Source organism: Ooceraea biroi, chromosome 2, assembly GCF_003672135.1.
Source record: "Ooceraea biroi isolate clonal line C1 chromosome 2, Obir_v5.4, whole genome shotgun sequence".
NCBI lineage: Eukaryota > Metazoa > Arthropoda > Insecta > Hymenoptera > Formicidae > Ooceraea > Ooceraea biroi.
In genome coordinates this window covers 5,649,353-5,671,424 of record NC_039507.1, presented here as the reverse complement: position 1 = coordinate 5,671,424, position 22,072 = coordinate 5,649,353, and the positions used below count along the sequence as shown (strand labels likewise).

At 38.9% G+C, this 22,072-nt stretch overlaps 2 protein-coding genes across 6 annotated transcripts in view; both read right to left on the bottom strand.

Annotated features, from left to right (window-relative positions):
• Positions 1 to 869: 869 nt before the first annotated feature.
• On the bottom strand, positions 870 to 3,467 carry LOC105281628 (tRNA pseudouridine(38/39) synthase). The gene is made up of 6 exons (XM_026975581.1): positions 3,240 to 3,467; positions 3,004 to 3,134; positions 2,361 to 2,926; positions 1,988 to 2,279; positions 1,770 to 1,906; positions 870 to 1,067 (listed from the first exon to the last, which is right to left on the bottom strand). Exons 1-6 carry the CDS (start codon positions 3,312 to 3,314, stop codon positions 994 to 996), a joined length of 1,275 nt encoding a protein of 424 aa, XP_026831382.1. The 5' UTR covers positions 3,315 to 3,467; the 3' UTR covers positions 870 to 993.
• A 1,710-nt stretch (positions 3,468 to 5,177) lies between these two features.
• The window catches only part of LOC105281629 (gamma-aminobutyric acid type B receptor subunit 2), a 30,859-nt gene continuing 13,964 nt past the window's right edge, over positions 5,178 to 22,072 (bottom strand). For 4 of the 5 annotated variants that reach the window (XM_011342972.3, XM_011342974.3, XM_011342973.3 and 1 more), the window contains exons 3-18: positions 19,880 to 20,017; positions 19,519 to 19,686; positions 18,558 to 18,911; positions 17,762 to 17,995; positions 16,243 to 16,303; positions 15,597 to 15,831; positions 15,181 to 15,421; positions 14,979 to 15,101; positions 14,707 to 14,817; positions 14,414 to 14,638; positions 13,834 to 14,016; positions 13,065 to 13,164; positions 12,559 to 12,667; positions 11,306 to 11,931; positions 10,841 to 11,095; positions 10,065 to 10,258 (exon numbers count right to left, since the gene is read on the bottom strand). In XM_011342972.3, the coding sequence (XP_011341274.1) occupies positions 10,065 to 10,258; positions 10,841 to 11,095; positions 11,306 to 11,931; positions 12,559 to 12,667; positions 13,065 to 13,164; positions 13,834 to 14,016; positions 14,414 to 14,638; positions 14,707 to 14,817; positions 14,979 to 15,101; positions 15,181 to 15,421; positions 15,597 to 15,831; positions 16,243 to 16,303; positions 17,762 to 17,995; positions 18,558 to 18,911; positions 19,519 to 19,686; positions 19,880 to 20,017 (3,357 nt within the window). Of the gene's footprint in view, positions 10,259 to 10,840; positions 11,096 to 11,305; positions 11,932 to 12,558; positions 12,668 to 13,064; positions 13,165 to 13,833; positions 14,017 to 14,413; positions 14,639 to 14,706; positions 14,818 to 14,978; positions 15,102 to 15,180; positions 15,422 to 15,596; positions 15,832 to 16,242; positions 16,304 to 17,761; positions 17,996 to 18,557; positions 18,912 to 19,518; positions 19,687 to 19,879; positions 20,018 to 22,072 lie in introns of all 5 variants that reach the window. The other variant, XM_026975576.1, reaches the window with a different exon arrangement.

Below are 22,072 nucleotides of genomic sequence, written 5' to 3'. Positions count from 1 at the left end.
TCTAACAAAGTAAACATATTTGAAAACGTATTTAGTTAAGGTAGTTAGTTTAGTTTATCTAAGTTTGTATGTTACTTTTCTTAATTTTAAATATTTTGTTTACACTCAAAAGATTATTTAATAAATAAAATTATAACTATATGTTCCTTATATTTTTGTAATAGTTTTATAAAAGTAATATAAAATTTAAAATGTGTTTTAGCAATGTAAGTAAAACAGTATTTTTAATTATATATATATATGGTAATGTAAACAAGAAATTAATAAATGCATGCTGTTCTGTAATAGAAGCGAAAAGAAATAAACGAACAGCACTGATTAGTGACCGTACATTTAAGTCATCCATCGTGATCATAATCCTGCAGCAATGTCTAGTTGATCATTCGACATGTGACTAAAGTGCATCGAAAGCAGGAGAAATTACATCGTTACACTTAAACCCGAATTAAACTTTTTGAATTGTAGTTACGCATATATGTAGCTCCTATAACAGTTTCATCCTCTGTAAATAAATATCTGGACAACTCGAATGTTTAGGATAAATCGCTGTTAGATTTTTTCAAGAGTAGATAGTTTGCGAATGACCCGCTCACAATTTAGCTACTAATCTAGGTGAAAAGTACTATTAAGCTGTGCACAAAACTCATCGTGTTTAATGACTGTCTTTAGACTCATATAAATTGTGATTCGTAAAAGCTTCGATCATTGTTTTGCGTATATTGTTACAGACCTATCGATGTTATTTTATAACATTGGTTCTCCAAAATCAAAATCTCAATTCTGATAAAATATTTGGCAAAAATTCGTAGGGTCGAGGATTTTTAGTCGCTGCATCAAAATTCGACGAACAATAAATTTGAACGACGTACTCCGTACATTAACTTAAGGCGCCATATATTTGTAATATTTATTTACAAGAAACACGTATATTTAAAAAAGAATATTAGTACATGTATAATACATTGGAAATCCTGTGATTAGCATAGGCGTATGCTACGTAACATCGGAATGTGTGATCTCGAGTTTCCGTTTCTTTTCGTAATGTTTGATCTTATTTTCCAAACTCTCTGTAATGAAGGTATAGATTATATTGTACATCCAGATAGATATAATGAAATCGTTAGTTTATACTGAGCGAATCACTTGATCCAGACCTGTCCAAGTTTATTGAATGATAGTGCAGTATATCCTGCTACTGTCCCCGACCACTCACCGCTGTGTAATTTTTTGCGACACTGACCGCAACGCACGAACGCAATACAACGAACGTGAGTGGAACCTGAATTGTTTGTTCTCTGTCCTTTTCAGTGAAGCAAGTAAATAAAAGGGGAAGATGCGAGTCAAAACTTGGACAGACCTGGATTAATCTCTGAAATTGTATCATTAAAAGAGGATGTATATGTAGGAAAATTACAATTTCAAGGATAGGACAAACGTCCGAACGTGCGACGGCAATGTGTTTAGAATATAATAAGAAAGAAGTTATATATATTACTAAAATACTTTGAATGTGTCTGTATCATACAGTCTGTAGAATACAGCAATACAAGTAGATTTTGAATGATATATTTATATGACCTTAAACTTTCGTTATATATAGTGCATCGAAATTAAATGCTTTAATTAAACGAAATTATACCGTGCAAGTGATAAAATGTTGGGAACACTTTTATAACGAATTGCACTCAAGGAGGGCCATTTTGAAATTAATACTGATTTTATCAAGAAATTTCTGTTTAGTAGTTTCGATAAAATTGTTGTATACGAACCACACATTTCTCGTTTCATTAGTGGCTGATATACTTTCGATTGTACTCCTAGAAGTAGACAATTACTTTGAAAATCGGTGTTTACACAATCGACCATACTTTCCAATTCCATCAACATATTTTTAGTCATTGTAGATCTGCATAAAATGAAAAAAAGACTTGGTTATACATTCACTTATGTATGACTACACGAGCAGTTTCTTTTTTAATAAGTATACTTTATAGCATTAAGCGCCCAGTCTTGTTGTAACGTCTTGATGATGTTTGTCAGCTCAGTTTTATCGACAAACCACTGTGCATCTTTATAATCGCAATACCAGAGATTCAAAGGGACCTCGTGTGCCATATTATATTGCGGCTTTTGTGGACAGGTCTCGATGTCCAGAAGTTTCAGAATTATCTCGGGCTCCTCTTTTCCCTGGCCGACCAACAACAAAATGCCCATTAGGCAACGTATTTGATGCCAGAGGAAGGCTTGACTCGTGATTTCCAATTTGCACATATCGTAACCTTTAGAACAAAGTAAACATTTACTGTGTATTGTCATGGCACGATAAATAATAAAACCAGTCGACAGGATTGAAAGATTACCTGTGCACTTTGCTGCGCTCTGCGTACTTATGGACACCTTTGCATCGATAATGGTTCTCTTGAAGTTGACTATACCATTCGCTACATCCATTTTACAAATGTTACGAAAGTCGTAGTCTCCTATGGCATACTTCACGGCTTTGTCCATGGCATCTATATTTAGATTGCCCCTTGGAAAGAAATATTTGTACCTTCTGTAGCTGCAATCAAATCTTGCGGAGAAATTTGGAGGGACCGGACACCACGCTGTACATCTTATATTTGTAGGCAGCAATCGGTTTAATATTTTACAGTAAGGTAACTCATCTAACAAGTTACCCTGATTCTCCGGCTCCAATCTACTGCGTATGTCCAATGAGATCACTTGTGAAAATGAGCTAACGCCCTTGTCGGTTCGTCCACATCGGTGATAGTTGGCGCTTTCACGGGACTCTATGCAACAACTTTTTAATAAAGCTGCGAATAAGTGGTGCTCGATAGTATCATTATTATCCTCTTGTACAGTAAACCCATGATAATCCCAACCAAGATAATATAATTTCAAGAGAATGTGTCTTTTGTGAGATCTAAAAATCACAAAATATTGCTTAATTTAAAAAGATAAATGGGAATGGATTAAAAAGACAGCAATGTGTTTTTCTACCGTGAAAAATTGAAAGGCTTTTTTACGCGCTCAGGCGTGTTTTTGTTCAATTTAGAATCTGCAGTTCTCGTGATCAATACTTTGAGCTGCTCGTTGTGAGCTTCCAGTTGCAATATTCTATCAATTAATTGCTAAACCAAACGCGTTAATGTAAATATAAAATATGCAATACCGCAAGATAAATAAATAGTACAAAAAAGATCATATATTCATATATTTACAAATATCATATTTACCGATTTATCGAGTAGTTCTAATTCTTCTCTCGCGTGTTTCCTTGCTTTAACTCGTTTTCGTAAAACTTTTGCCATAACTGTATTGTTTGTAGAATATAATATAAATTACTGAGAAGAATAATCTGGAATGTTAAAATGTATGGATTCAAGGGATAGTAAACGAGAATACGTTCGCAGGTTATGTTGTCGAATATAGGTTAAGTATGCGCGATACACGTGCACATTAACCGCGCGGGATGCGCAATGAAATGATACATGCGCAGTTAAGCCGCTTAACTTAAGTGGTTATCAAATAATCTATATTAATATATTAATAAATATTGTAATGCTCGCGACTTCAATTTTTACATATAAAACAGATATTCTGCTTTTGTTGATAGCAAAACAAAATCAATATCTGTAATATCTCAAGTTTTAATATTTTTTTAAATATCTTTTTTTCAGAGTTTCTAAAGCTGAAAAGATTGGTGAAAAAAGAAACGATTTTTAAAAAGTTATTTTGCCAAAAATTAAAGACATTTGTCTTTAACACATTCAATGTCGGTCAGCGGTGGCCGACGTGCAATAAATGTATTATTAAGACACGTGAATAATATTATGCAATTATATTTGCAAGATAATGAATGTTTAATAATAATAAAGAAGCATAACAGACAAAATACATTTGTAAGCAACTTAATATTTTTATTTATGGAAACGTTTATATAAACATGAATCTAATGACACGAACAAAAATCAATTAAATTACGTGTGGCGGTGAATGTGTTAAATAATTTTTATTTTTAACTTTCATATGATAGCAACATAAGTATATACACTGATAATCTGTTTTGTTTTTTTTTCATTTGTTTCAGGAGGAAATTGCAATGAAAACTAATAAAATGAAAATCAGAAAATAAGATTGAAAGTTCTTAGCACTGGAAAAGATAATTTATGATAAACTATTGATATTAACCATATTAAAATATAACATAATATATTAATATAAAACATTTTGTATGTAATTTAGATACTGATAAAAATGTGTGAAATTCAAAATTGTATGTCCTATATCTTTTATGTTATATAAATCTTGCTTGTGCTTAGTCATGCAACATTAATTATTAAAAAAGATATAATAAGTATTTTGTGAACATTTCCGATACTTTGAATAATCGCTTAAAAATTAAATGTTATGATATTCATATCAACATTATAGAATTTTGTATGGAAAGAACATGGAGAATAAATAAAATAAAATACTAGTAATTGCACAAAATTTGTAAATGTGTATAAAAAAAGTATTTGTAAATTCCTATAAAATTGGTGATAAATGTACATAATGTTAAAAATGACATGTTTTTTATGATGTTAAATAAATTCTTATTATTTTTTAAACTTTTTCCAAGTTTTCTAATAAGATATAAAATTATTTAAGATTATATAAATATAACATATGCTTAAACTACATATATATATATAACTTTTTTATAATTCTCATGAAATATATGAGTTGTATGTGTATGGGCATGTACATGCGCGCGCGCGTTTGTATGTGTACACACAAATAACATATCTTTTATGAAATCTACGAAAAAGTTTTAAGTAGTTCCGGATTTATGTACAAAACTTTTATTAATGCCAATCCACTGAGAGTTTGACATTCGTTCAAGTCAACATCACATTTCGATTAAAATTGAGTTCCCGTTTGTTCGCATAGCATGGGAAACTTTTCAATTGTTTGGGATATCTGAATTCTGATATTACAACAACTCAGCAAAATTATATCGGGAAAAGTTGAACTGCTATTTTACATTTGCGTGCAAATTTATTTATAACAAGGTGTTGAAAAAATCGAAAAACTTTTAATTAGTTGTTTTAATATTTTAATTTTGTATTCCATCAGGGAAACCGTGAATATCTCTATGCAGAAATCGGAGTCAAAGGCAAGATCAGTTATATGTACACGGATTTTCTCTATTTTTATTAATGTATTAATATTTATAATCTGCATCCATTGCGTATAATGATTCTTGTACTTCTTTTGACTAAACAACACTAGATTGCTACAGTTACAATTGTGCAATACATTCTAGCTCGGCTCTAGCTGAAACCTCAGCCTCCTCGAGCGAAAATATAATAATAATAACCGAAGAATTCAAAGGACCTACTTAGGCAACTAAGTATGTCGAGAACAGATTATGCATAATGCATGTTTGTGCTACAAGCTTTGTCAACAGATAAGCGATATAATTATGGTACAAGACTTGTATTTAATAATAGTATAGGATTCCACAGAATAAAATTTTGCACGGTAAAATTTACTAACTCAAGAATATAATGTTACATAGATTAATGGCAAATTCAAATAGAGCTGTGACAAAGTTTGATAGCAGATTGGCGATAGAAATCAACTGCGATCTGCCGAACGCACTGTGATGGTAAAAGGAGAATTTTATTTATAATATTTCTCGACTAATATCAAAGTAATATTTCGGTATATACAAAACATGGTTGGATTGTTATTTAAAACATTGCTTGTGTCTTTTTATATCACTTTGGGTGAAAGACAATGATTTTTCAGATTTGTTTTATGTACTGTAAAATACGTGCAATTGAATTTCACACACATTAAGAGCATTTCCTAATAAAATAAATATGACTCGGAATAAATTTCCGCTTGCGTTCCTCGTAAAAACGGAAATCGACTTGGTTTCGTTTTCCATTAACGGTCAGTTCCTCCCCTCGCATGACCACATCACCACAGTGGTTTACTGATCAAGCGATTTGATGGCTAGTAAACCACTCTCCTGATTCCCAATCCTTCCCAATTTTGTGCGGATATTGAACAGAGTTACATATCGTTGTCGTAATCTAACATATAAAGGGCAACTCCTCTTACTCTAATGTACATAAATATTCCGTAAGATCTTTCAAAGGCCAACTGTGTTGATTCAAAGAATAATTTTATTCAAAGAATAATTTTATTCGCTTGACTTTTAACGAATTCTGGATACAGTCAAGAGACCAATGAGAGCTCAACGACTGATCGGGATATTTTCGGCCGTTAATGACATGGAAAACTCAAAGTACTTATTGAATGATAGCCACTTTATTGAGAGTAGACAGCGGTGAACATTAAAATCGCCACGCGCAGCAATTACCTTGATAGACTTTAGATAATAAGATATCACACGTGCCCATAACTGATAAGAATTTCTATCCTTATCCGGTTATCGATCTTCCATGTTACGACGAGCCCGATCGTCACGTAAGTGCACTCATAAACTACTTTATACTTTCGATGCAAAAAATAGGCGAGTTAAAAGGATACGTATATGTTCCTTTCAATTTATTTCTCCTTGCAAAGTTACCTCAAAGCAAAGGCATCTTGAGTGATACATGCATACATACATATGTGTATGCATACATTTATGTAGAGTTAAAGCGATAAAATATAAGCTTCTTCTAAATATATTAGCTTCTTCTAAAATCGTTAGTATTATCGATAATGATACTATTTTTAACTTACTTTCATCCTTGCAAGAAATTTTTTAATTAGAAGAAATCGACAGAAATGTTCTTTGTGACGTGAGACTCTGACTTTGCAATATTGATATCACTCCTTTCTTAAGAACTCTCGAGTTTGCATTATTATATACTTTATCGAGACGATTGAAGGAAACAATTTTCTTTTTACAAAAAGAAACAAAAGAATATTAAAATTTGTACACCATTCTCATTTATTTGAATGTCAACAACTGGATTTCATATGATTCGAATCAATTATTTTTAACTCGCCCATTTTTCACAAAGATACATCTGCAATGTCACAATAATGTTTTGAGAAATGATGTTGTCTTGAGGAAAGAGCGCTTTATCACTATTACACTCACTTAATCATCCTTAACTCTTTTCACTGCACGCACGCATTTCACAATCGCATATATTGCTGTCGAATTTTCTTCCCTCTCTTTTCGTGACAATTTGTAAAAAACTTTTGGCTTGTTTCGCTTATTAGCGACACCACTGGCTTACGTAATTATTACGGGATAAGATCATATCTGTGCTCTAGTAGGAATACGAATATAAACGCGTTTCAATAAGAATATTTCATCATGCATATTGACCGGTAACAAAGTGCCCGGAAGTGATTTGTCTTCAAACTTTGAGTATTGCATCAACGATATCACCGAGCGTAATTATTTATTATTTCGCTTTTATTGAAAGCTCGCGCGACACAATGATCGTCATCGAGACTCGAGGCGATGACTTGAATTCGAAATCGTTGTATTTCTATATTTAATCGCGAGCTCTCCCTTCATACCTTGAAACGGGATACTATTATGTAAGAACGAATAATTGGGCATATAAAAAAAAAAGGTTTCATGAGAAAAAAACTTTCCCTCTCAGACTTCTTCAACTTCTTCGGTCATAAATATATCTCATAAGAGGAAAGAGAGAAGAAGAGAGAGAGAGAGAGAAAGAGGGAGAGTATAATGTATAGGATTGCTCGTTTTGCCTCTGAAACTCCGTGCCTCCGGGAAACTTAGGGGAATCTTTTATGGGAATACTCAAAGCTCTTCTCTTAATGAGTTTGCCTACAAGTTGGACAACGAAACTGGATTTCAGATGTACAGAGGAATGACACTTTTTTTTATCTGTCGACTTTTATTCTCGCTAACGTGATCAGATTCTGTTTTAGGGTATGATAGGCTTCGACTTATCGCGAAAACTTCCCCGCCACGATTCGCGCCTCGTGTCACTTTTTTTGTAGAAAACGAAAGGATATAGGGCAATTGACAATGCATGCATTGATTCGATTTGATAATTGTCAGTTCTAGGGATATATCCAAAGGCATTTATAATATGCTCCGCCACGTTCCTCAACATGTTTTGAACACAGCATCCTAGCGGAGAACGAAATATATCTGGTAAACGTTCACATAATTATTTCCTAGGAGTTTGGCTAGACGCGCCGAGTTAGAAGTGTGTGTATACACGTGTGCGTGCGTGCGTACGTGTGTGTGTGTGTGTGTGTGTGTGTGTGTGTGTGTGTGCGCGTGTATGTAGGAAATATTTAATGAATATATATATATTTATATTACTTTAATTAACATGTATGTACAAACACATAATTATTCATTTTAGAAATGTACGCGAGGGGAAACTTACTTTAGTATTTGTAAAGTACCGTTCCGTGCCGCCTTCCGGCCTGAGATTTGGCGATCCTCGTGAAAATGTGCGCCCGAAGGAGAAAACGGTCACGCTTCTATATAATTAACATGCTTTCGAGATATATCTTTCCTTAACAATTTTAATAGATTATATATATATATATATACGCATATGTACATACATACATACATATATCTGTGTGTGTACTCGCGCGCGCGCGTATTTGTGTGTGTGGCGGATGTGGGTGTGTGTGTGTGTATGTATGTACGTATGTTCGTGCTATGAAAAACATTTGTTAGCCGTCGGTAACGCGTTAAATGCAATCTCCTCGGGAGCAAAATTGTCATCATCATCATCATCATCATCATCATCATCATAGGTGACACATGCTCTTTGCAGGATGGAAATCGCTGTAACAATTAAATCTACTTTCTATAGACGGCCGTGACTAACAAACATTTCCCTCCTCTGCAACTCGTCTTGTAAATGTCTCGAAGGTATATTCGTTAATTTAATACGGCGTTATAACTAGAGCTAGTTTAATGTCTTAAAGTCGCGTCACAAAAATATTCTTCGGTCGTACTAAGAAATATTTAAACAATATTTGTGTGTTCGCTGCTAGAGTCCACACCCCTGCCATTCTCTTGAGAAGCGATACGCCTGTATCGATTATATCGACGGCTCCCGATTCTACCCTTTCTGCCCGACTCTTCACTCCCGAAAATGTGTGCTACATCACGAATATATACGAAGTTCCATCCTCGCAGCGCTTCCTCGCAACGTTCGTTATATGGTTGCGAAATATACTGCATCACTAACGAGATACGGGATCTATTGACTGACGTTCAAGTAACTAAGCGTGCTCGATAATATCGCGCGCAATCCGCAGATTTGTTCCATTTACGCTTAAAACCGAACAGTGACGAGTGAGAGACCAGAGGGAATTGAAGAATCCGGAATAACGTCGAGTCTTCGAGCTCGTCACGCTGCGAATTTATTTTTTCCTTGTTTTGGCTTTCTTATTTTTAACGCTTAAAAAATTATCGTCGCTAGAAAATGTCCCACATATTATAGAAAAAGTCCTACTTTTACTCGTTGACTGTTGTGTCTTCCTCGCACATCGATAAGAACTATGCGATTCGAGCATTATCATTATTAGAGCGTTGTATATTACTTAGTGTTCCTTTTTATTCTCGCCCACTTTACTGTGATACCAAGTGCCGTATGAAAAGCGAGGACGAGAGAGAGAGAGCGAAAAAAAGATAGAACAGAGAATTAAATAAACAACCCGAGAGTATGTGTGCGTGACGGCACAATGGCGGTACTTCAGTTCGTCGCCGACCTTATATAACAAATAAATAAAAATTAAAATTAAAAATTAAAATTAAATTTAAAAAAACGGGATGAGGAACAGTCCGAATATGCTCGCCTTGACGGTGAAATAACGTGAGTAACGCATAATTCCTAAGGATATCCTTAACGTCAACCGCTTGCTGAGGATGCTCGATCATCTAAAAGACGTTCACCTGCGAACGTGTAATTAGCTAACTTAAAAATAACCGATTTAACACACCCTATTGTATTATAAGTTCGTGACGAGAAACAGTTTCGTGCGCGTGTCGGCGCGGTGAGAACCTCGAGGAAAGCACCAGGATCGCCAGCTGGTCGTTAAAGGTACTCGACGATGTCGCACTTGATGGATATATTCGGGCAACTAGCTATGTTCGAGCGATAGCCGCGCCTGGCAGTGCTCTTGTGCCGCTCGGTGAGGAGCTTCTGAAAGATTGGTAGAATTGTCAGGTCCAGCAGTTCACCGTCCGATACAGCGCTGTACATTTTCGAAACGTTTACCGCGGAACCACCTGCAAACAAGGATACCGATCGATTGAAACCTGATAATACCCGTGCAGCCTCCTCCCTTACATCCGCACTGGAAATCCGACACGTTAGGCGTGCTTTTCACGCTTTCGAGGATCATCAAAGCAAAAATTGAACAGTTTATTCCGAACAAGAGAATTTTTCTTTCTTAATAAAATGGAATTTCTCTGCTTTTTGAATAAAATGGAATTCTCTTTACCCTAGCTTCCCCACACAGGGGTGCCTGAAACCCTAAGTAAAATATATTCACGATTTTTGAATGTAATCTTTTTTCACAAGCGAATTTTTTTCACAAACTACTTTCTTTTTCAAATTTTCCTATGAATAGGCATATTCCTTGATGTGTGGCGTATCGATGGAAAAAACTGACTTAAAATCAGTTGATATTTTTCTTATATTTTTCATTAAATGTTCGACGTGGGGTAGCCTGTACCCCAGTGTGGGAAGCCCGTGAAAATTGAAAGTGTGGGAAGCTAGAGTTAAAAAAAGGAGTAATAATAAAGATTTCGATGCGGATTTCTCGATCCAGCGATTCACGCGAGCCAGCAACTCTGACATAATATTACCGTTTACGTCGCCGGTTCCGCCACGCGTCGCCATGTGTTTGCCGTTGTGCATCGTTGCTACGTTTGGGGTGCTTTGCACATATTCTAACCGCGCCTGATGGCGCAACTTTGCGCCCGCATGCCGGCACATCCGGCGCGCGACGCGATGCGAGCACTCGACGATGGGGTGACCGCCACCGATGTGCAGCCGTAGGCACTTTTCCCGTGAACGCTCCGACATGGAACGCTGGATGATCATTGAGTCTTCGTATTTGTCTATCAACAGAACAAGAAAATCGAATTTTTTTCTTAATAAAGTGGAATTTCTCTGCTTTTCGAACAAAAATGGGAGTTTCTTAACAAAATGGAGTACTGATAGAGATTTCGATGCAGATTTCTCGATCATTATCGTACCAACGTGTATGTACGTGCACGATGCTAAGAAGTTTACGAAAAACAATGGACAGGGGAAACTACGGTTCTTACCGTGCCGATGGTTTGGCATGTACTGCAACGGGAATGGCATGATCACTTGCTCGATGTAACTCTGCTCGTGGAGCTCGCCGAAGGAGACGTTCTTCGTCGGCGGCGGCGTTGACAGCTTCGCCCTGCGCTCGTCCCTGCTTCTTCTTCTCACGTGACACACATGCTTCGCGATTTCAGTTTCCTCCAGGATGACGGAGTCGCTCTCCTCAACGACCGGCGGCACAAAGTCGTAGCGTGTGGTCACCATCTCCTTCGGCAGCGGTTCCGGACTCCTTGCGATATTGCGGATCAGCAATGGTTCGCCTTCCCTGCCGGCCTCGCCGGAGACGCTCTTACGTCGCGACAAGCCGCATGTGTGCTGCATGTGCGGTATCGTCGTCGTCATCGTGGTGGTCGTCGATGTGGGCGTTGTTATCTTTATCGTCGTCATCGTCGTCGTCGGTGTCACCGCCTTCATCATCGCCGTCGCTATCGCCGCCGCCGTCGTCCTCGTCGGTGGCGGCGGTAGCATGTCCACCGCCGTCTCAGCGCTCGGGGAAGTGCTCTCCTCGATAGACTGGGCTGCTACAGCCACTCTTTCGTTGTCGATGCTGATCGATGTAGCTTTCGAAAGCGATGCCCTTTTCCTAAAACAAGCACAACGCAACTACCTTGAGGATGGACGGTGTACCGGGGACTTCCAAGATGAGACTAGCACGGTAGAAAGGTCACTGAGATGTCTGTGAAAGCACATTCAATCCTCGATAGAACGGGCTGATCTTGAAAGCGATTTAATTTAATTTTTGAAGAAACTAAATGTGGCATCTCAACTCGGTTGATAATTCCGTCGAATTATCTGCACACCTTTGTGTGCGCAAATGTGTGTATAATTAATCGATAATTATCTATTATAATCAAATCACTAATTAATTGTTACATATGTAAGATTTTTAAGTCGCTGGTTTATACTGAGAAAATGTTATAATTAAAATTACTGAGAGGCTACAGATCACGAAAGAATTATAAGCGTTTAATATAACTATATTGTAACAAAATTATGCTACTACCCGGTTAGTAACTATCGTATCAGAGTAATTTTAATTATAAAGTTTTCTCCGTGTAGCTTCCAGTCCATCCAAACAATAAAGAATAAATAAAAGTAAGTTACTTTTGTAAAGTTTGTTACACTCAGTGATTGATTTAGACACTAGCCACTCTTAAGGATTAGCGTTAAGATTTAAAAAAGGAACTTGATATTATACGCCGCTACATACTTTGTCACTTGATCCACATTGACATAATCACCCTCCGGCTGCGAAGTTGACGAATTTAAACTACACATGGACATCGAAATATCAGTTGTTTCTGTGGTTATCGATGGTCCTGTCAAATATAAGATAAAATTATTAATAATTCAATTACTCATTTCGTTAATTAAATTATACTGGTGGCAGAGAATTTGTTACATTTTTCTGTTCTCAAACTTTATTAAAACACATTTTAATAAGGTTTTAAAAATTTAATTCTGTTTTTCTCCTTTTTTTTAAATTACGAAAATTTTTCTGTTCTAAAGGAAGAAAGATATAAATTGAAACCCCAGTGATATGTAATTATTTTAATTAATAAATATTATGTAAAGGCAGTGTAATTTTCTTTTCGATTTAATTTAACAAACACGACAGTCTCTGTCGTAAGTTTAGTAAAAATATCCTCCAGTTTACAAATAAAAGAAAAGTTAAGCACTTTAATGTTAAATAAAAATGTTGAACAAAAGATTTACCTTCCTTTTTAACAGTTTCCTCCGGCTTTGGAACAGGCAGCGTATCGATCGCCTCTTGCGTTTCAGTCACAGGCTCTTCGCCCATTTGCCTTAAAAATCCCTGAAGTAATGCGAAGTAGTGAAATTACTATCCCTCTTGCCATTGTGCATTCAATATAATGCAACGCTCCTAGATTAAGTATTACGTAAACGTGCGAGCGTACTGGGAGAATATCCGTCAGAATAATTTTAGATCGTTATCCTCAGAGGCCGAACTATACGAAGCAGTGACGTCGTGGTTATTTATAACAGAATTAAGGATGGATAGCACGTCACTCGCTTTTTCTTAAATCGAAAACAACCGCTCTCCTCTTAAATTAATCGAGTGCACGAATGAGCGTTTTATTAGCATGTGTCTCGCTAAAGGAACGTTTTATTGAACGTTTTAGTGAAATTGATCGTGAAAAGGTGGATAAACATGGAGTAAATAACTAGCGCAAATAATAAAACAAGTAATTATTATGCATAATATGCAATTATCATGTAAATATTACGTAAAGTGTTTTTTCGTCTTTCACATAAAGTTCGTTTTTCTTAGAAACATTAAGTTTCAAAGTCGCAATGTTAAAAATTACTTTTAGATTTGTTGCAGAATCCGCATCAGAAAGAACATCTGTGGTGGGTTTGCGACAAACTGCGTAACGTAAGTCGTTCGTAAGAAGTTGGTAACTCCAGCAAAGTAATATTTACTGTAATACCGTTTGAAAGTTTGATGATCCGAAAAGCTTACCTGAAGCTCAGAGTCCTTTTGCAACAGTGTCTTCCGGAATTTTTTATTCGCTAGTTTCGCCTCCTTCAAACGTTCATCGAGCTCGCTGACAGTCGAGTCCCTTCGTATCTTCAACATCGGCCTTAGAGTCGCCCTGGTCCGCTTATTTATCACCCCTTGTGGATTTCTGTGTAACTCTATTACCTGAACATCCCAAGAGGTTTAGTCTTATTTCTGCGCTCTGTAGCCTCACTTCGAAGATAGATGGGCAGATAGAAATATTTATTATCGTTCTAAGAACATACAAGTATACGCAGCAAAGAGAAAATGTGAAATAGAGACAAGAAAATATAAACCATGAGTAAAACCTTACCATCTGTATTATTTGTTGTTACAAAATTTAAATAAATAATTGCAAGTTAAATGAATCTGTTTGATAACTATATACAAGATGCTTTATATTCAAATCGACATGATTTGAAAGGGGAAAACAATTAGTATCAGGTAATCTTATTGAAGTCGACCGATCTAGCATGCATACATTGCAAGAGTAAAATAAAAAAAGTATTATTTATATAAATATATTATAATAAAAATGTACCTTAGGAATAAAAACCAGACAAAGAGTGGCTGTACTACAAAATATAATGAACACCGACAACATTATGAACATGGCGTCCTGTTTATCAGTCAGCACGAAGCTTATAGCCGCACCGGTGACGCACATTATAACAACGTTGTACACGCTCATCCCCACGTATTTGCTGTCGTTTAACGCCGGTATACTAACGTGCCGCGTTTCCCATGCCAGGAAGGCACCGAATATCTGAAAACTCGTTCGTGAGTGTCCGTCGGATGCTGTTTTGTTTCGCCGACGGTCCAGACCGGACTTACCATTAAAAGGCCTTTATATGTATATATGCAAAGCAGATAAATATTCATTTTATTGCTCTGACAATACTCGTTTTCCGGGATGATTATTATGTCCTCGCTGGAAGGGTGATGCTGCAATCGAAAGGTAACGTTCAAGAGTTTCTCGCGCGGTATTATAACTGTGGCATAGCTGAACGAGAACATCGAAATTTGCAGACATATATTTTTTGGCTATACTATAAATATAATATAATTTTTTGCAGATGCGTGCACTTTATTTGTGTTCTACTCACATAGGGCTCCATTTGCTTGATCGCCCGGTAGAACGGATCGGCCACTTGCCACGTGATCATTATTGTAAAATCGACGATCAACAATATGAAGACCACCATGAACAATTGATAATCTTTTATCACCTTGAATCACAGCGTGAGCTCGTTAAAAATCCGTTCAATGTAAAAGTGCTGGTTTTTGCCGGCATTAGAGGTAGGCTACCTTCTTGTTGAGCTTAACATCCGTGAATATGGAGTGTACGCGCCATGTTTTCGAGAACATGGAGCCGAAGGCCAACGAAAAACCGGCCATCAGCAGCCACGCACGAGCAGCGCAGATGTACGGGAACGCCGTTACGCTGGACAACTGTGAGTCCAGTCCGAGGACAATGACGCTGCTGTAGGTCAGAATGCAACCGATGATGATGAGGTTGTTCAGGTGCGGCGATGACATTTTGATGTATCTGCAATATTTATGGAGTTTCACGTGTATGGGTGAGCCGTGCCGCTCGCCTCAATGCGAGGGGGTGGAAAGGAGACGAGGAGGGGTGAGAAAAGTAATCCGCGAGTGGGAAATGGAGGTTCCGTGTTACGCGTTACGTATCGTGTAATTGTTACGTATTACGGCGGAGCCGTCACCTTTGATTTCTGTATCTGATATTGATGGCGAGAAATATGGATGCCAAGACGATACCGACACTAGCGGCCGAGGCTAGCACCGCATACAACGTGATGTCCACGGTGGAATGCTCGATGATGCGCACGGTTCTGTCCTTCGGTGGCGATCTACCATTCCATAGCAGTGCCTCCCCTCTGGTCAGATCCAGAACGCCGGTAATGCTATCGTACTCGCCCACGTTTACCTCCTTATCCTCTAAAAGGGTGAATTTTCGTTCAACTGAGGCTCGAGAGCGGGATGCTGCCACGTTGGGATCAAGTACCGATCTCGTAGCGACGAATTGTCAAGTGGCCGATGAATTTCGGACACAGAAACGTAACGCCTGATTGAAACACGATATACTTCCGCGAGTGTAGTGTTTCGCGCCAAGAGTCAAGAGTTACGCGGCCAAGTATAAAATAGCAGTTTCGAAAATTCCTTTGTCCAATTAAAGTTCTGAGACGATGCACTTTCCGCCTGACGTGTTTCTCATTTTGAATCCCTGTGTGTTAATTGCTCAGTCGGTGTTACAAAATTTCGCGCGAAACAGGTACCTCATCCCAAGCTTCTTAATTGAAAAGTTTCCGCGTTCATATCTGGCTTGTACTTTATCTGCGTAAACTTTACCTTGGAATTGTTTTAGAAGTATGTACGCTTTCCTCTCGTTATCGTAAAAGCGGACCGGTCCCTGGAAACGTTACATTTTTCACATTCTTTCGCTATTATTAGACAAAACATACAGGTGAAATCGGGATAGCGGGTGAATCGGATTTTAAAATAAAAGCTCACCGATTCCGCTATGAACTCACGCCAATTTGCTTCGCTAACTTGCCCACTTCGGTTTGTCGTGTTTTTGATTCCGTTTTAATTTCAATTCGGTTCACCGCCGATCGGTCCCACGTTTCTACCGCTCAGTTATTACTGCTATACATACGTATACGTATCCCGTTTCGCTGCTGTATAACGTTATACGAGAAATTGTTAAAATATAGCGTTGCAAAATACCCTGAGTCGCGGCGTATACATACGAATAAAAGAGAAAAAAAGGAACTCATTAAATGCAGCAGGGTGGTTGCGCGGTTATACTCGCGGGTCTGTAAAAAAAAATGATGCATGCATTTCAGACACTCGGGCTCGGCGAAAAGACGGTCAAGTGCAACGCGCGCGCTCAGTACGAGTGTCACGGTGTTGATTATTGAAGAGAAAAAACAGACATTTCTTTTCTTTCGCGTCTGCCTGTCCACGGTTGACACAAAGTGCCAGGAACTGTCGCGCGACGATCGAAGACAAGGGTTGTCGCACGCGTCTAATGAGAGAGCCGTTAGAGATAAAGACCCGCTCTCCAATCTTCGGCTTCTTTACAAATGTCTACTTCCTTCTATCTCTCTTTGTTTCTATTTCTTTTCCTCTCCCTCTCTCTCCCTCTCTTCTTAAATGAGTTCGCTATCGTCGTGTAACTTCCGGGGGCAGTTTTGCGGAAACAGTGCATTTCTCTAACGCTCGACACGAATAGCACTGCAACTGTTTAACTGACGTGACATGAATCAATTACGGAGAAGATATATGTTGCTTTCAGATACATTATTAAATAGATCTATGAATTTATCGTAACGTTAGCGTAGATAAATGTTGATATTATACACAAATAAAAGTATAATTCATTATAAAAATTATTTCTACACACAGTAGTCTTCTTTCCAAAAATTTTTTTCTATATCAGATAAGATAGAAATAAAATATTAGATAAATCGAAAATTACGCTGAATTAAACTTGAGATTACTCTTTCAAGAAGTAGTGTTGAAAAGATAAAGATAAAAGATGATCAAGATGTTGCTTACAATCACATCGCATCATTTACATAATCAAAATAATCTTCTCAAAGTTATTTGAAGAACTATACTACGTTGTATTATAACGTTCGGTTTTAGTGATACTGTTATATATACTGGATTGTGACATGTGTTTGTCCCATTTTTAGTGCTTTTAATAACGAATATATGTTGCAAGCCGTATTATTAAAAATACTAAAAAACGGGACGAATATACATTACAACCGAATACGTCAATGCCCGGCCTATATTCGGGTACACGAAGGAGAACGGACGCCGTCGTGGCGCGAAATTACATAGCGGAGGCTCAGCTTACCGTGACACCGTCGAAGCTTGTATTCCTTAGGGCGTCAAGGAAGAGCTTCTCCCATAATACGTCTCTGTACCGAAAGTCGGATATAGTCTGGTTACGGTGGAAGTGTCGTATCCTGCGCGCGACTTGTTTTACAGCCAGCGCGACCGTCCAGATACCATCGTACGTGTATCCGTGGAACCTGGAGTATTCAGACCCTCGCCTCGAGTCGTATTCGATCTGATATTGGTCCGGAGTCTGCGGGGAGAGATGCAAACGAACCAATGCACTGGGATGCAACAGGCGTGCTCGCGTATGACGAATCTCAAAGAGGCGCCCTGTCGTTATATAGCGTTTCCGATTGAGCCGCTCTCGATCGCTCCGGGCGCGATTAAACGCAATTTTCGGGAGTTCGTATTTGATCGGAAACGCTCCCGATATGTAGGCAGTAGGTACCGCGCAAAGCGGAGCGCACACACTACGTACGTTCCGCTTCATCGGCGGGTTCTTCAGCCAATCTGCCATCGATTTCTCGGTAATCCTTTTGGGATCGTATTCAGCTAGTTACATATAGCGGAAGAAATAACATTCCATCGCGTTTCCGCCGCGCGAAAGGAACCCGTGATCGGGTGAATTGCACACCTAAGAAAACGACCGCTCAGCGTCACAAGTTCCGCCGTGATCTAACTTTTAGATTCCAATTTGGAGTTCGGTTGATTCTCCCGAGTTGAATCGGGTGGACTCCACCCGCCCATCGCCCGGAACGACCCATGTGGCTTTAATCGAAAACCAACAACGTCGTAGCTCCCCTTTCACTTACGATTCCGGAGGTGGTGTGCTGTTCTTCGGTCGTCAGCGGCAGCAGATCCGTCAAGATGACACCGTGCAGGGCCTTGGCTAACTCGGAAGGGGCGCATCCGCCATCAGGGCGCAACCACCATTCTCTCGTGTAAGTCCCGATTATGACCCACTGGTACTTCCTGCCGTACAGACCGAACTTGTAGGCCTCGCAAAATATCCGCCTAGCCCAGACCTCGTTGAAGTTACCCAGGAGAATCCTCACGTCCCTCTCCTTCAGCTTCGCCAGGGCGGTCGTCACTTCCGTGGCGAAACTTAGCGTCTCCACGAGTTCCATTTTGCTCTCGTCCAGGTCGGCGACCAACCGATTGTGCACCTGGAAACGCGCGTGGGAACATGTGTGTTGAGACTCTGCTGCTACGGTTTCCGGATATGAAGCGTTTATTATGCGCGCCGTAACGTGAACGTATTCGCGCGTTTAGCTTGTTCAGACAGCGCGCTGATAGCGACGGCGGCGAATCTCCATTTATAATGTAAATGCAGCAAGTTACTGAATATACATCACCCGGCCGCGAGCGCGAGCGCATAGAGAAGTACGGTGGGATTAATTAACTCTTTCATTGCCCCGAATTGCTTTCAGCCGTTAAGAATCGCTGTTTATATTACTTTCTTAATTCTATTCAGCATTTCGCGCGTATAGCAGAATCTAGGAAAGTTTTGACATCTTCTAAACATATTCTAAACTCTGTTGTCTCTTGCAACTCTTGCAACCGGTTTCATCCACAGCGCGAGATGAGGCATGTACTGGTCGCGAGAGTTAGCAATTTTGATTACGTTCACGTCACAAGTATCTTGAAGGCACCGACGGAGACATTAACGCGTCAGAAGTTAAACATGAAATCTCAATTTGCTTTTGCACGGTTTTACTTTTGAACAAATGCTCCTTTGTTACATCACGAGAGGTATGGTGGGATTAATTATACCAGTGAGTATCTAGGCTCGTTTTGATAAATCGTGCCGACTCGGGTCCAGTTGAAATGTAACAGCAGTGCTACTCGAGGCGCATTCAGGGCGTTCTCGGATGGCACGACCCTGAAGAAATTAGGGAAGCTGTTGGTTGTAAACATAGGATGGGTGTCCGCGTAGCTGAGCTGCAACAATGAGAATGGAAAATTGCAACAATAAGAATGGAATATTGATAAAGGATTGTCTCTAGTACGAACGCATTTCGCGTCATGTATTTTTCTCTCTGCACGCGTTCTCTGTGCAAATATGCAATGATAAAAGGAAGACTGTTTCTAGTACGTCGTGAATATTTATGGTGACGTTTTACCGTTGCATTACCTGCGTCAGGCGCCAGTGTTTCGAGGCTTTCGCTATCGGGTCCGTGACCTGCGTGCAAGCACCACCGAAGAGTATTACCTTGTGCGGCCCGTTGTGCATCATGTCGAAGAATGCCTTCATCCCCACAGCGGCGCTACACTGCAACGCGATAATCGAAGGAATGTAACCGTTTTTTAAATACCGTGGCATGCTCATAGCGTGCGATATTATGAACTGTATGAAAAGTATGTATCTTCCCACCCACGTTTTCACGGTATGTTTGCATGAAGATGGAAAGTAATTCTTACAGCGAAAACCCTCTTTGATATTTGCAGAATCAACAAGTGTTTGTTGGGATAAAGCCAGAGAATAGAGAAAAGCAAAGTAGAATAGAGCTATGCCAAATCGGCTACGGAATGGGATCGTCGAGACGCCGAGACACCTCATAATTATCGAGAGATAACCCGGAAATTCTTGTACAGAAGACATTGTAATGCTAATAAACGCCCCTTGATTCTATTTACCTCGAGGAGGAAGCATAGGGAACTCCAACTATTTATATCGTGCGGTCTTTCATAATAAAAATAGAGAAAGTATTTTAAACATTCTCGTTTAAGGTATAACTTTACTCTCGAAAGTTGTAATTTTGTAGAAATAAATGTTTCATACGGATAAATATAAGTGTGTTTGCGCGTTGTAACGGAAATGATAATTACCATGATAGAAACAGAAAAAAATTGATGGTCGAGCTAGATAAATTATTTCTCCGGCGAGCGATCATTCGAAATGATATCGCGTATTCCGTTTGAGTTTCGGTGTCTACGTACTCTTTTGATATCAACTCCGTTTCGAGTGCTCGTTTTCATGCGGGAATTGATTCCAACGTACTGCAAGTTTCTTTTTAAGTTCACCGCGGATAAGCATATGACCTCGTTTCGACGACAAGATGTAGAAAGATATAATTGTATAGACGGAAATAGGAGTTCCAGTTGGGCAGAAACGATATTAATCCCCCTTTAAGAGTGCGAAGCACTAAATTTATTATGAGCGACTTGACATTTCTGCATCCAGTCCAGATTATTTTTCAGATACTGCGCAATTCAAACAAACATTCTCTAGATTTGTTCGCGAATTTATTCGTAATGCGTTCTGCGATTATCTTTTCCACGTGCATTTGTGATCGTGCAATTAATAACGTAGCGTACTAATTATTACCTCTCATTAATTTTTCATTTAAAAACGTCCGCCAAAGAGAGCGACCGACCTTTAAAATTTTTTTAGAATTATGTATGTCCGCATTTACCGCTATCTATTATAGGGGTTCTGTATCACGTTTATTGCACGTCCGTCGTTCTATATTTTACATCGATTTCCAATGCACTGGTTATCACGGCAGAGATAAAAATCCGACCTTGGAAATTACGTTAAAGGAGTAAATCACGTAACATTAAGGAGAATCCTTAAACTCATTAGTCATCACTTGACGCTCATCATATCAAATCCGATAAGAAGAATAAACCAGATCCCTCGTACCAAACAAAGCGCTATGAAAACGTGGAGAAGCACCGTTTTATCGACTTTGAACAATGGGCATTGTCGGGATTGCCGCATTGCTGCAGCAGATAGTAAAGGGTGATCTGTCATAACGAGGAAAAGGAGCATCTCTTTGTGTTTCGATGTCTCGGGTTAAATCACGGAAGCGCTATTGACTGCACCAAGGCGGTCCTTAATTACGCGATTGCGTGCGATGCCATCCGACCGCTTCTGAAAGATTGGTTGCCCGAAAGATATTTTCTTGGAAGAGACGAGAAAAATTAATTCCAAATTACAGCGCCTGATCGCCTGGTCGACTGAATCAAGCGCGAGGCGTACATCTACCAGATGGAAGATGACAGCGAAAGGTATACGGAAGTGGTCGGACGCGTCTGCACACATATTTCCGGTGACTATAACTGGCAGCATATTTCGAGACATATGTACTGGCGTGTCTGCTCCACTAGCCGTATACAACTTTTCACAATATCCTTTCGACAAGTAATCGGAAGCGATTAATCTTTCCCGTCTGCTCGACTTTTTGTCGTCACCCTCCTCCAAGCTGACTTTCATAATTCGATATGTCTCGAGTTTCAGTGATTTTCCGAGCGCCCAAGCGTATCATGTTACAAATTGTGATCTTCCAGCTCTGAGGTTCGATGAATATATTTTATATGCATA

What these genes read in the sequence shown, in the direction of transcription:
- LOC105281628 (XM_026975581.1), bottom strand. Translation starts at nt 3,314, where the DNA reads ATGGCAAAAGTTTTACGAAAACGAGTTAAAGCAAGGAAACACGCGAGA. An exon ending in TAGAACTACTCGATAAATCG is followed by an intron (nt 3,135 to 3,239) that starts GTAAATATGATA and finishes CGTTTGGTTTAG; the next exon opens with CAATTAATTGATAGAATATT. An exon ending in AAGCCTTTCAATTTTTCACG is followed by an intron (nt 2,927 to 3,003) that starts GTAGAAAAACAC and finishes TGTGATTTTTAG; the next exon opens with ATCTCACAAAAGACACATTC.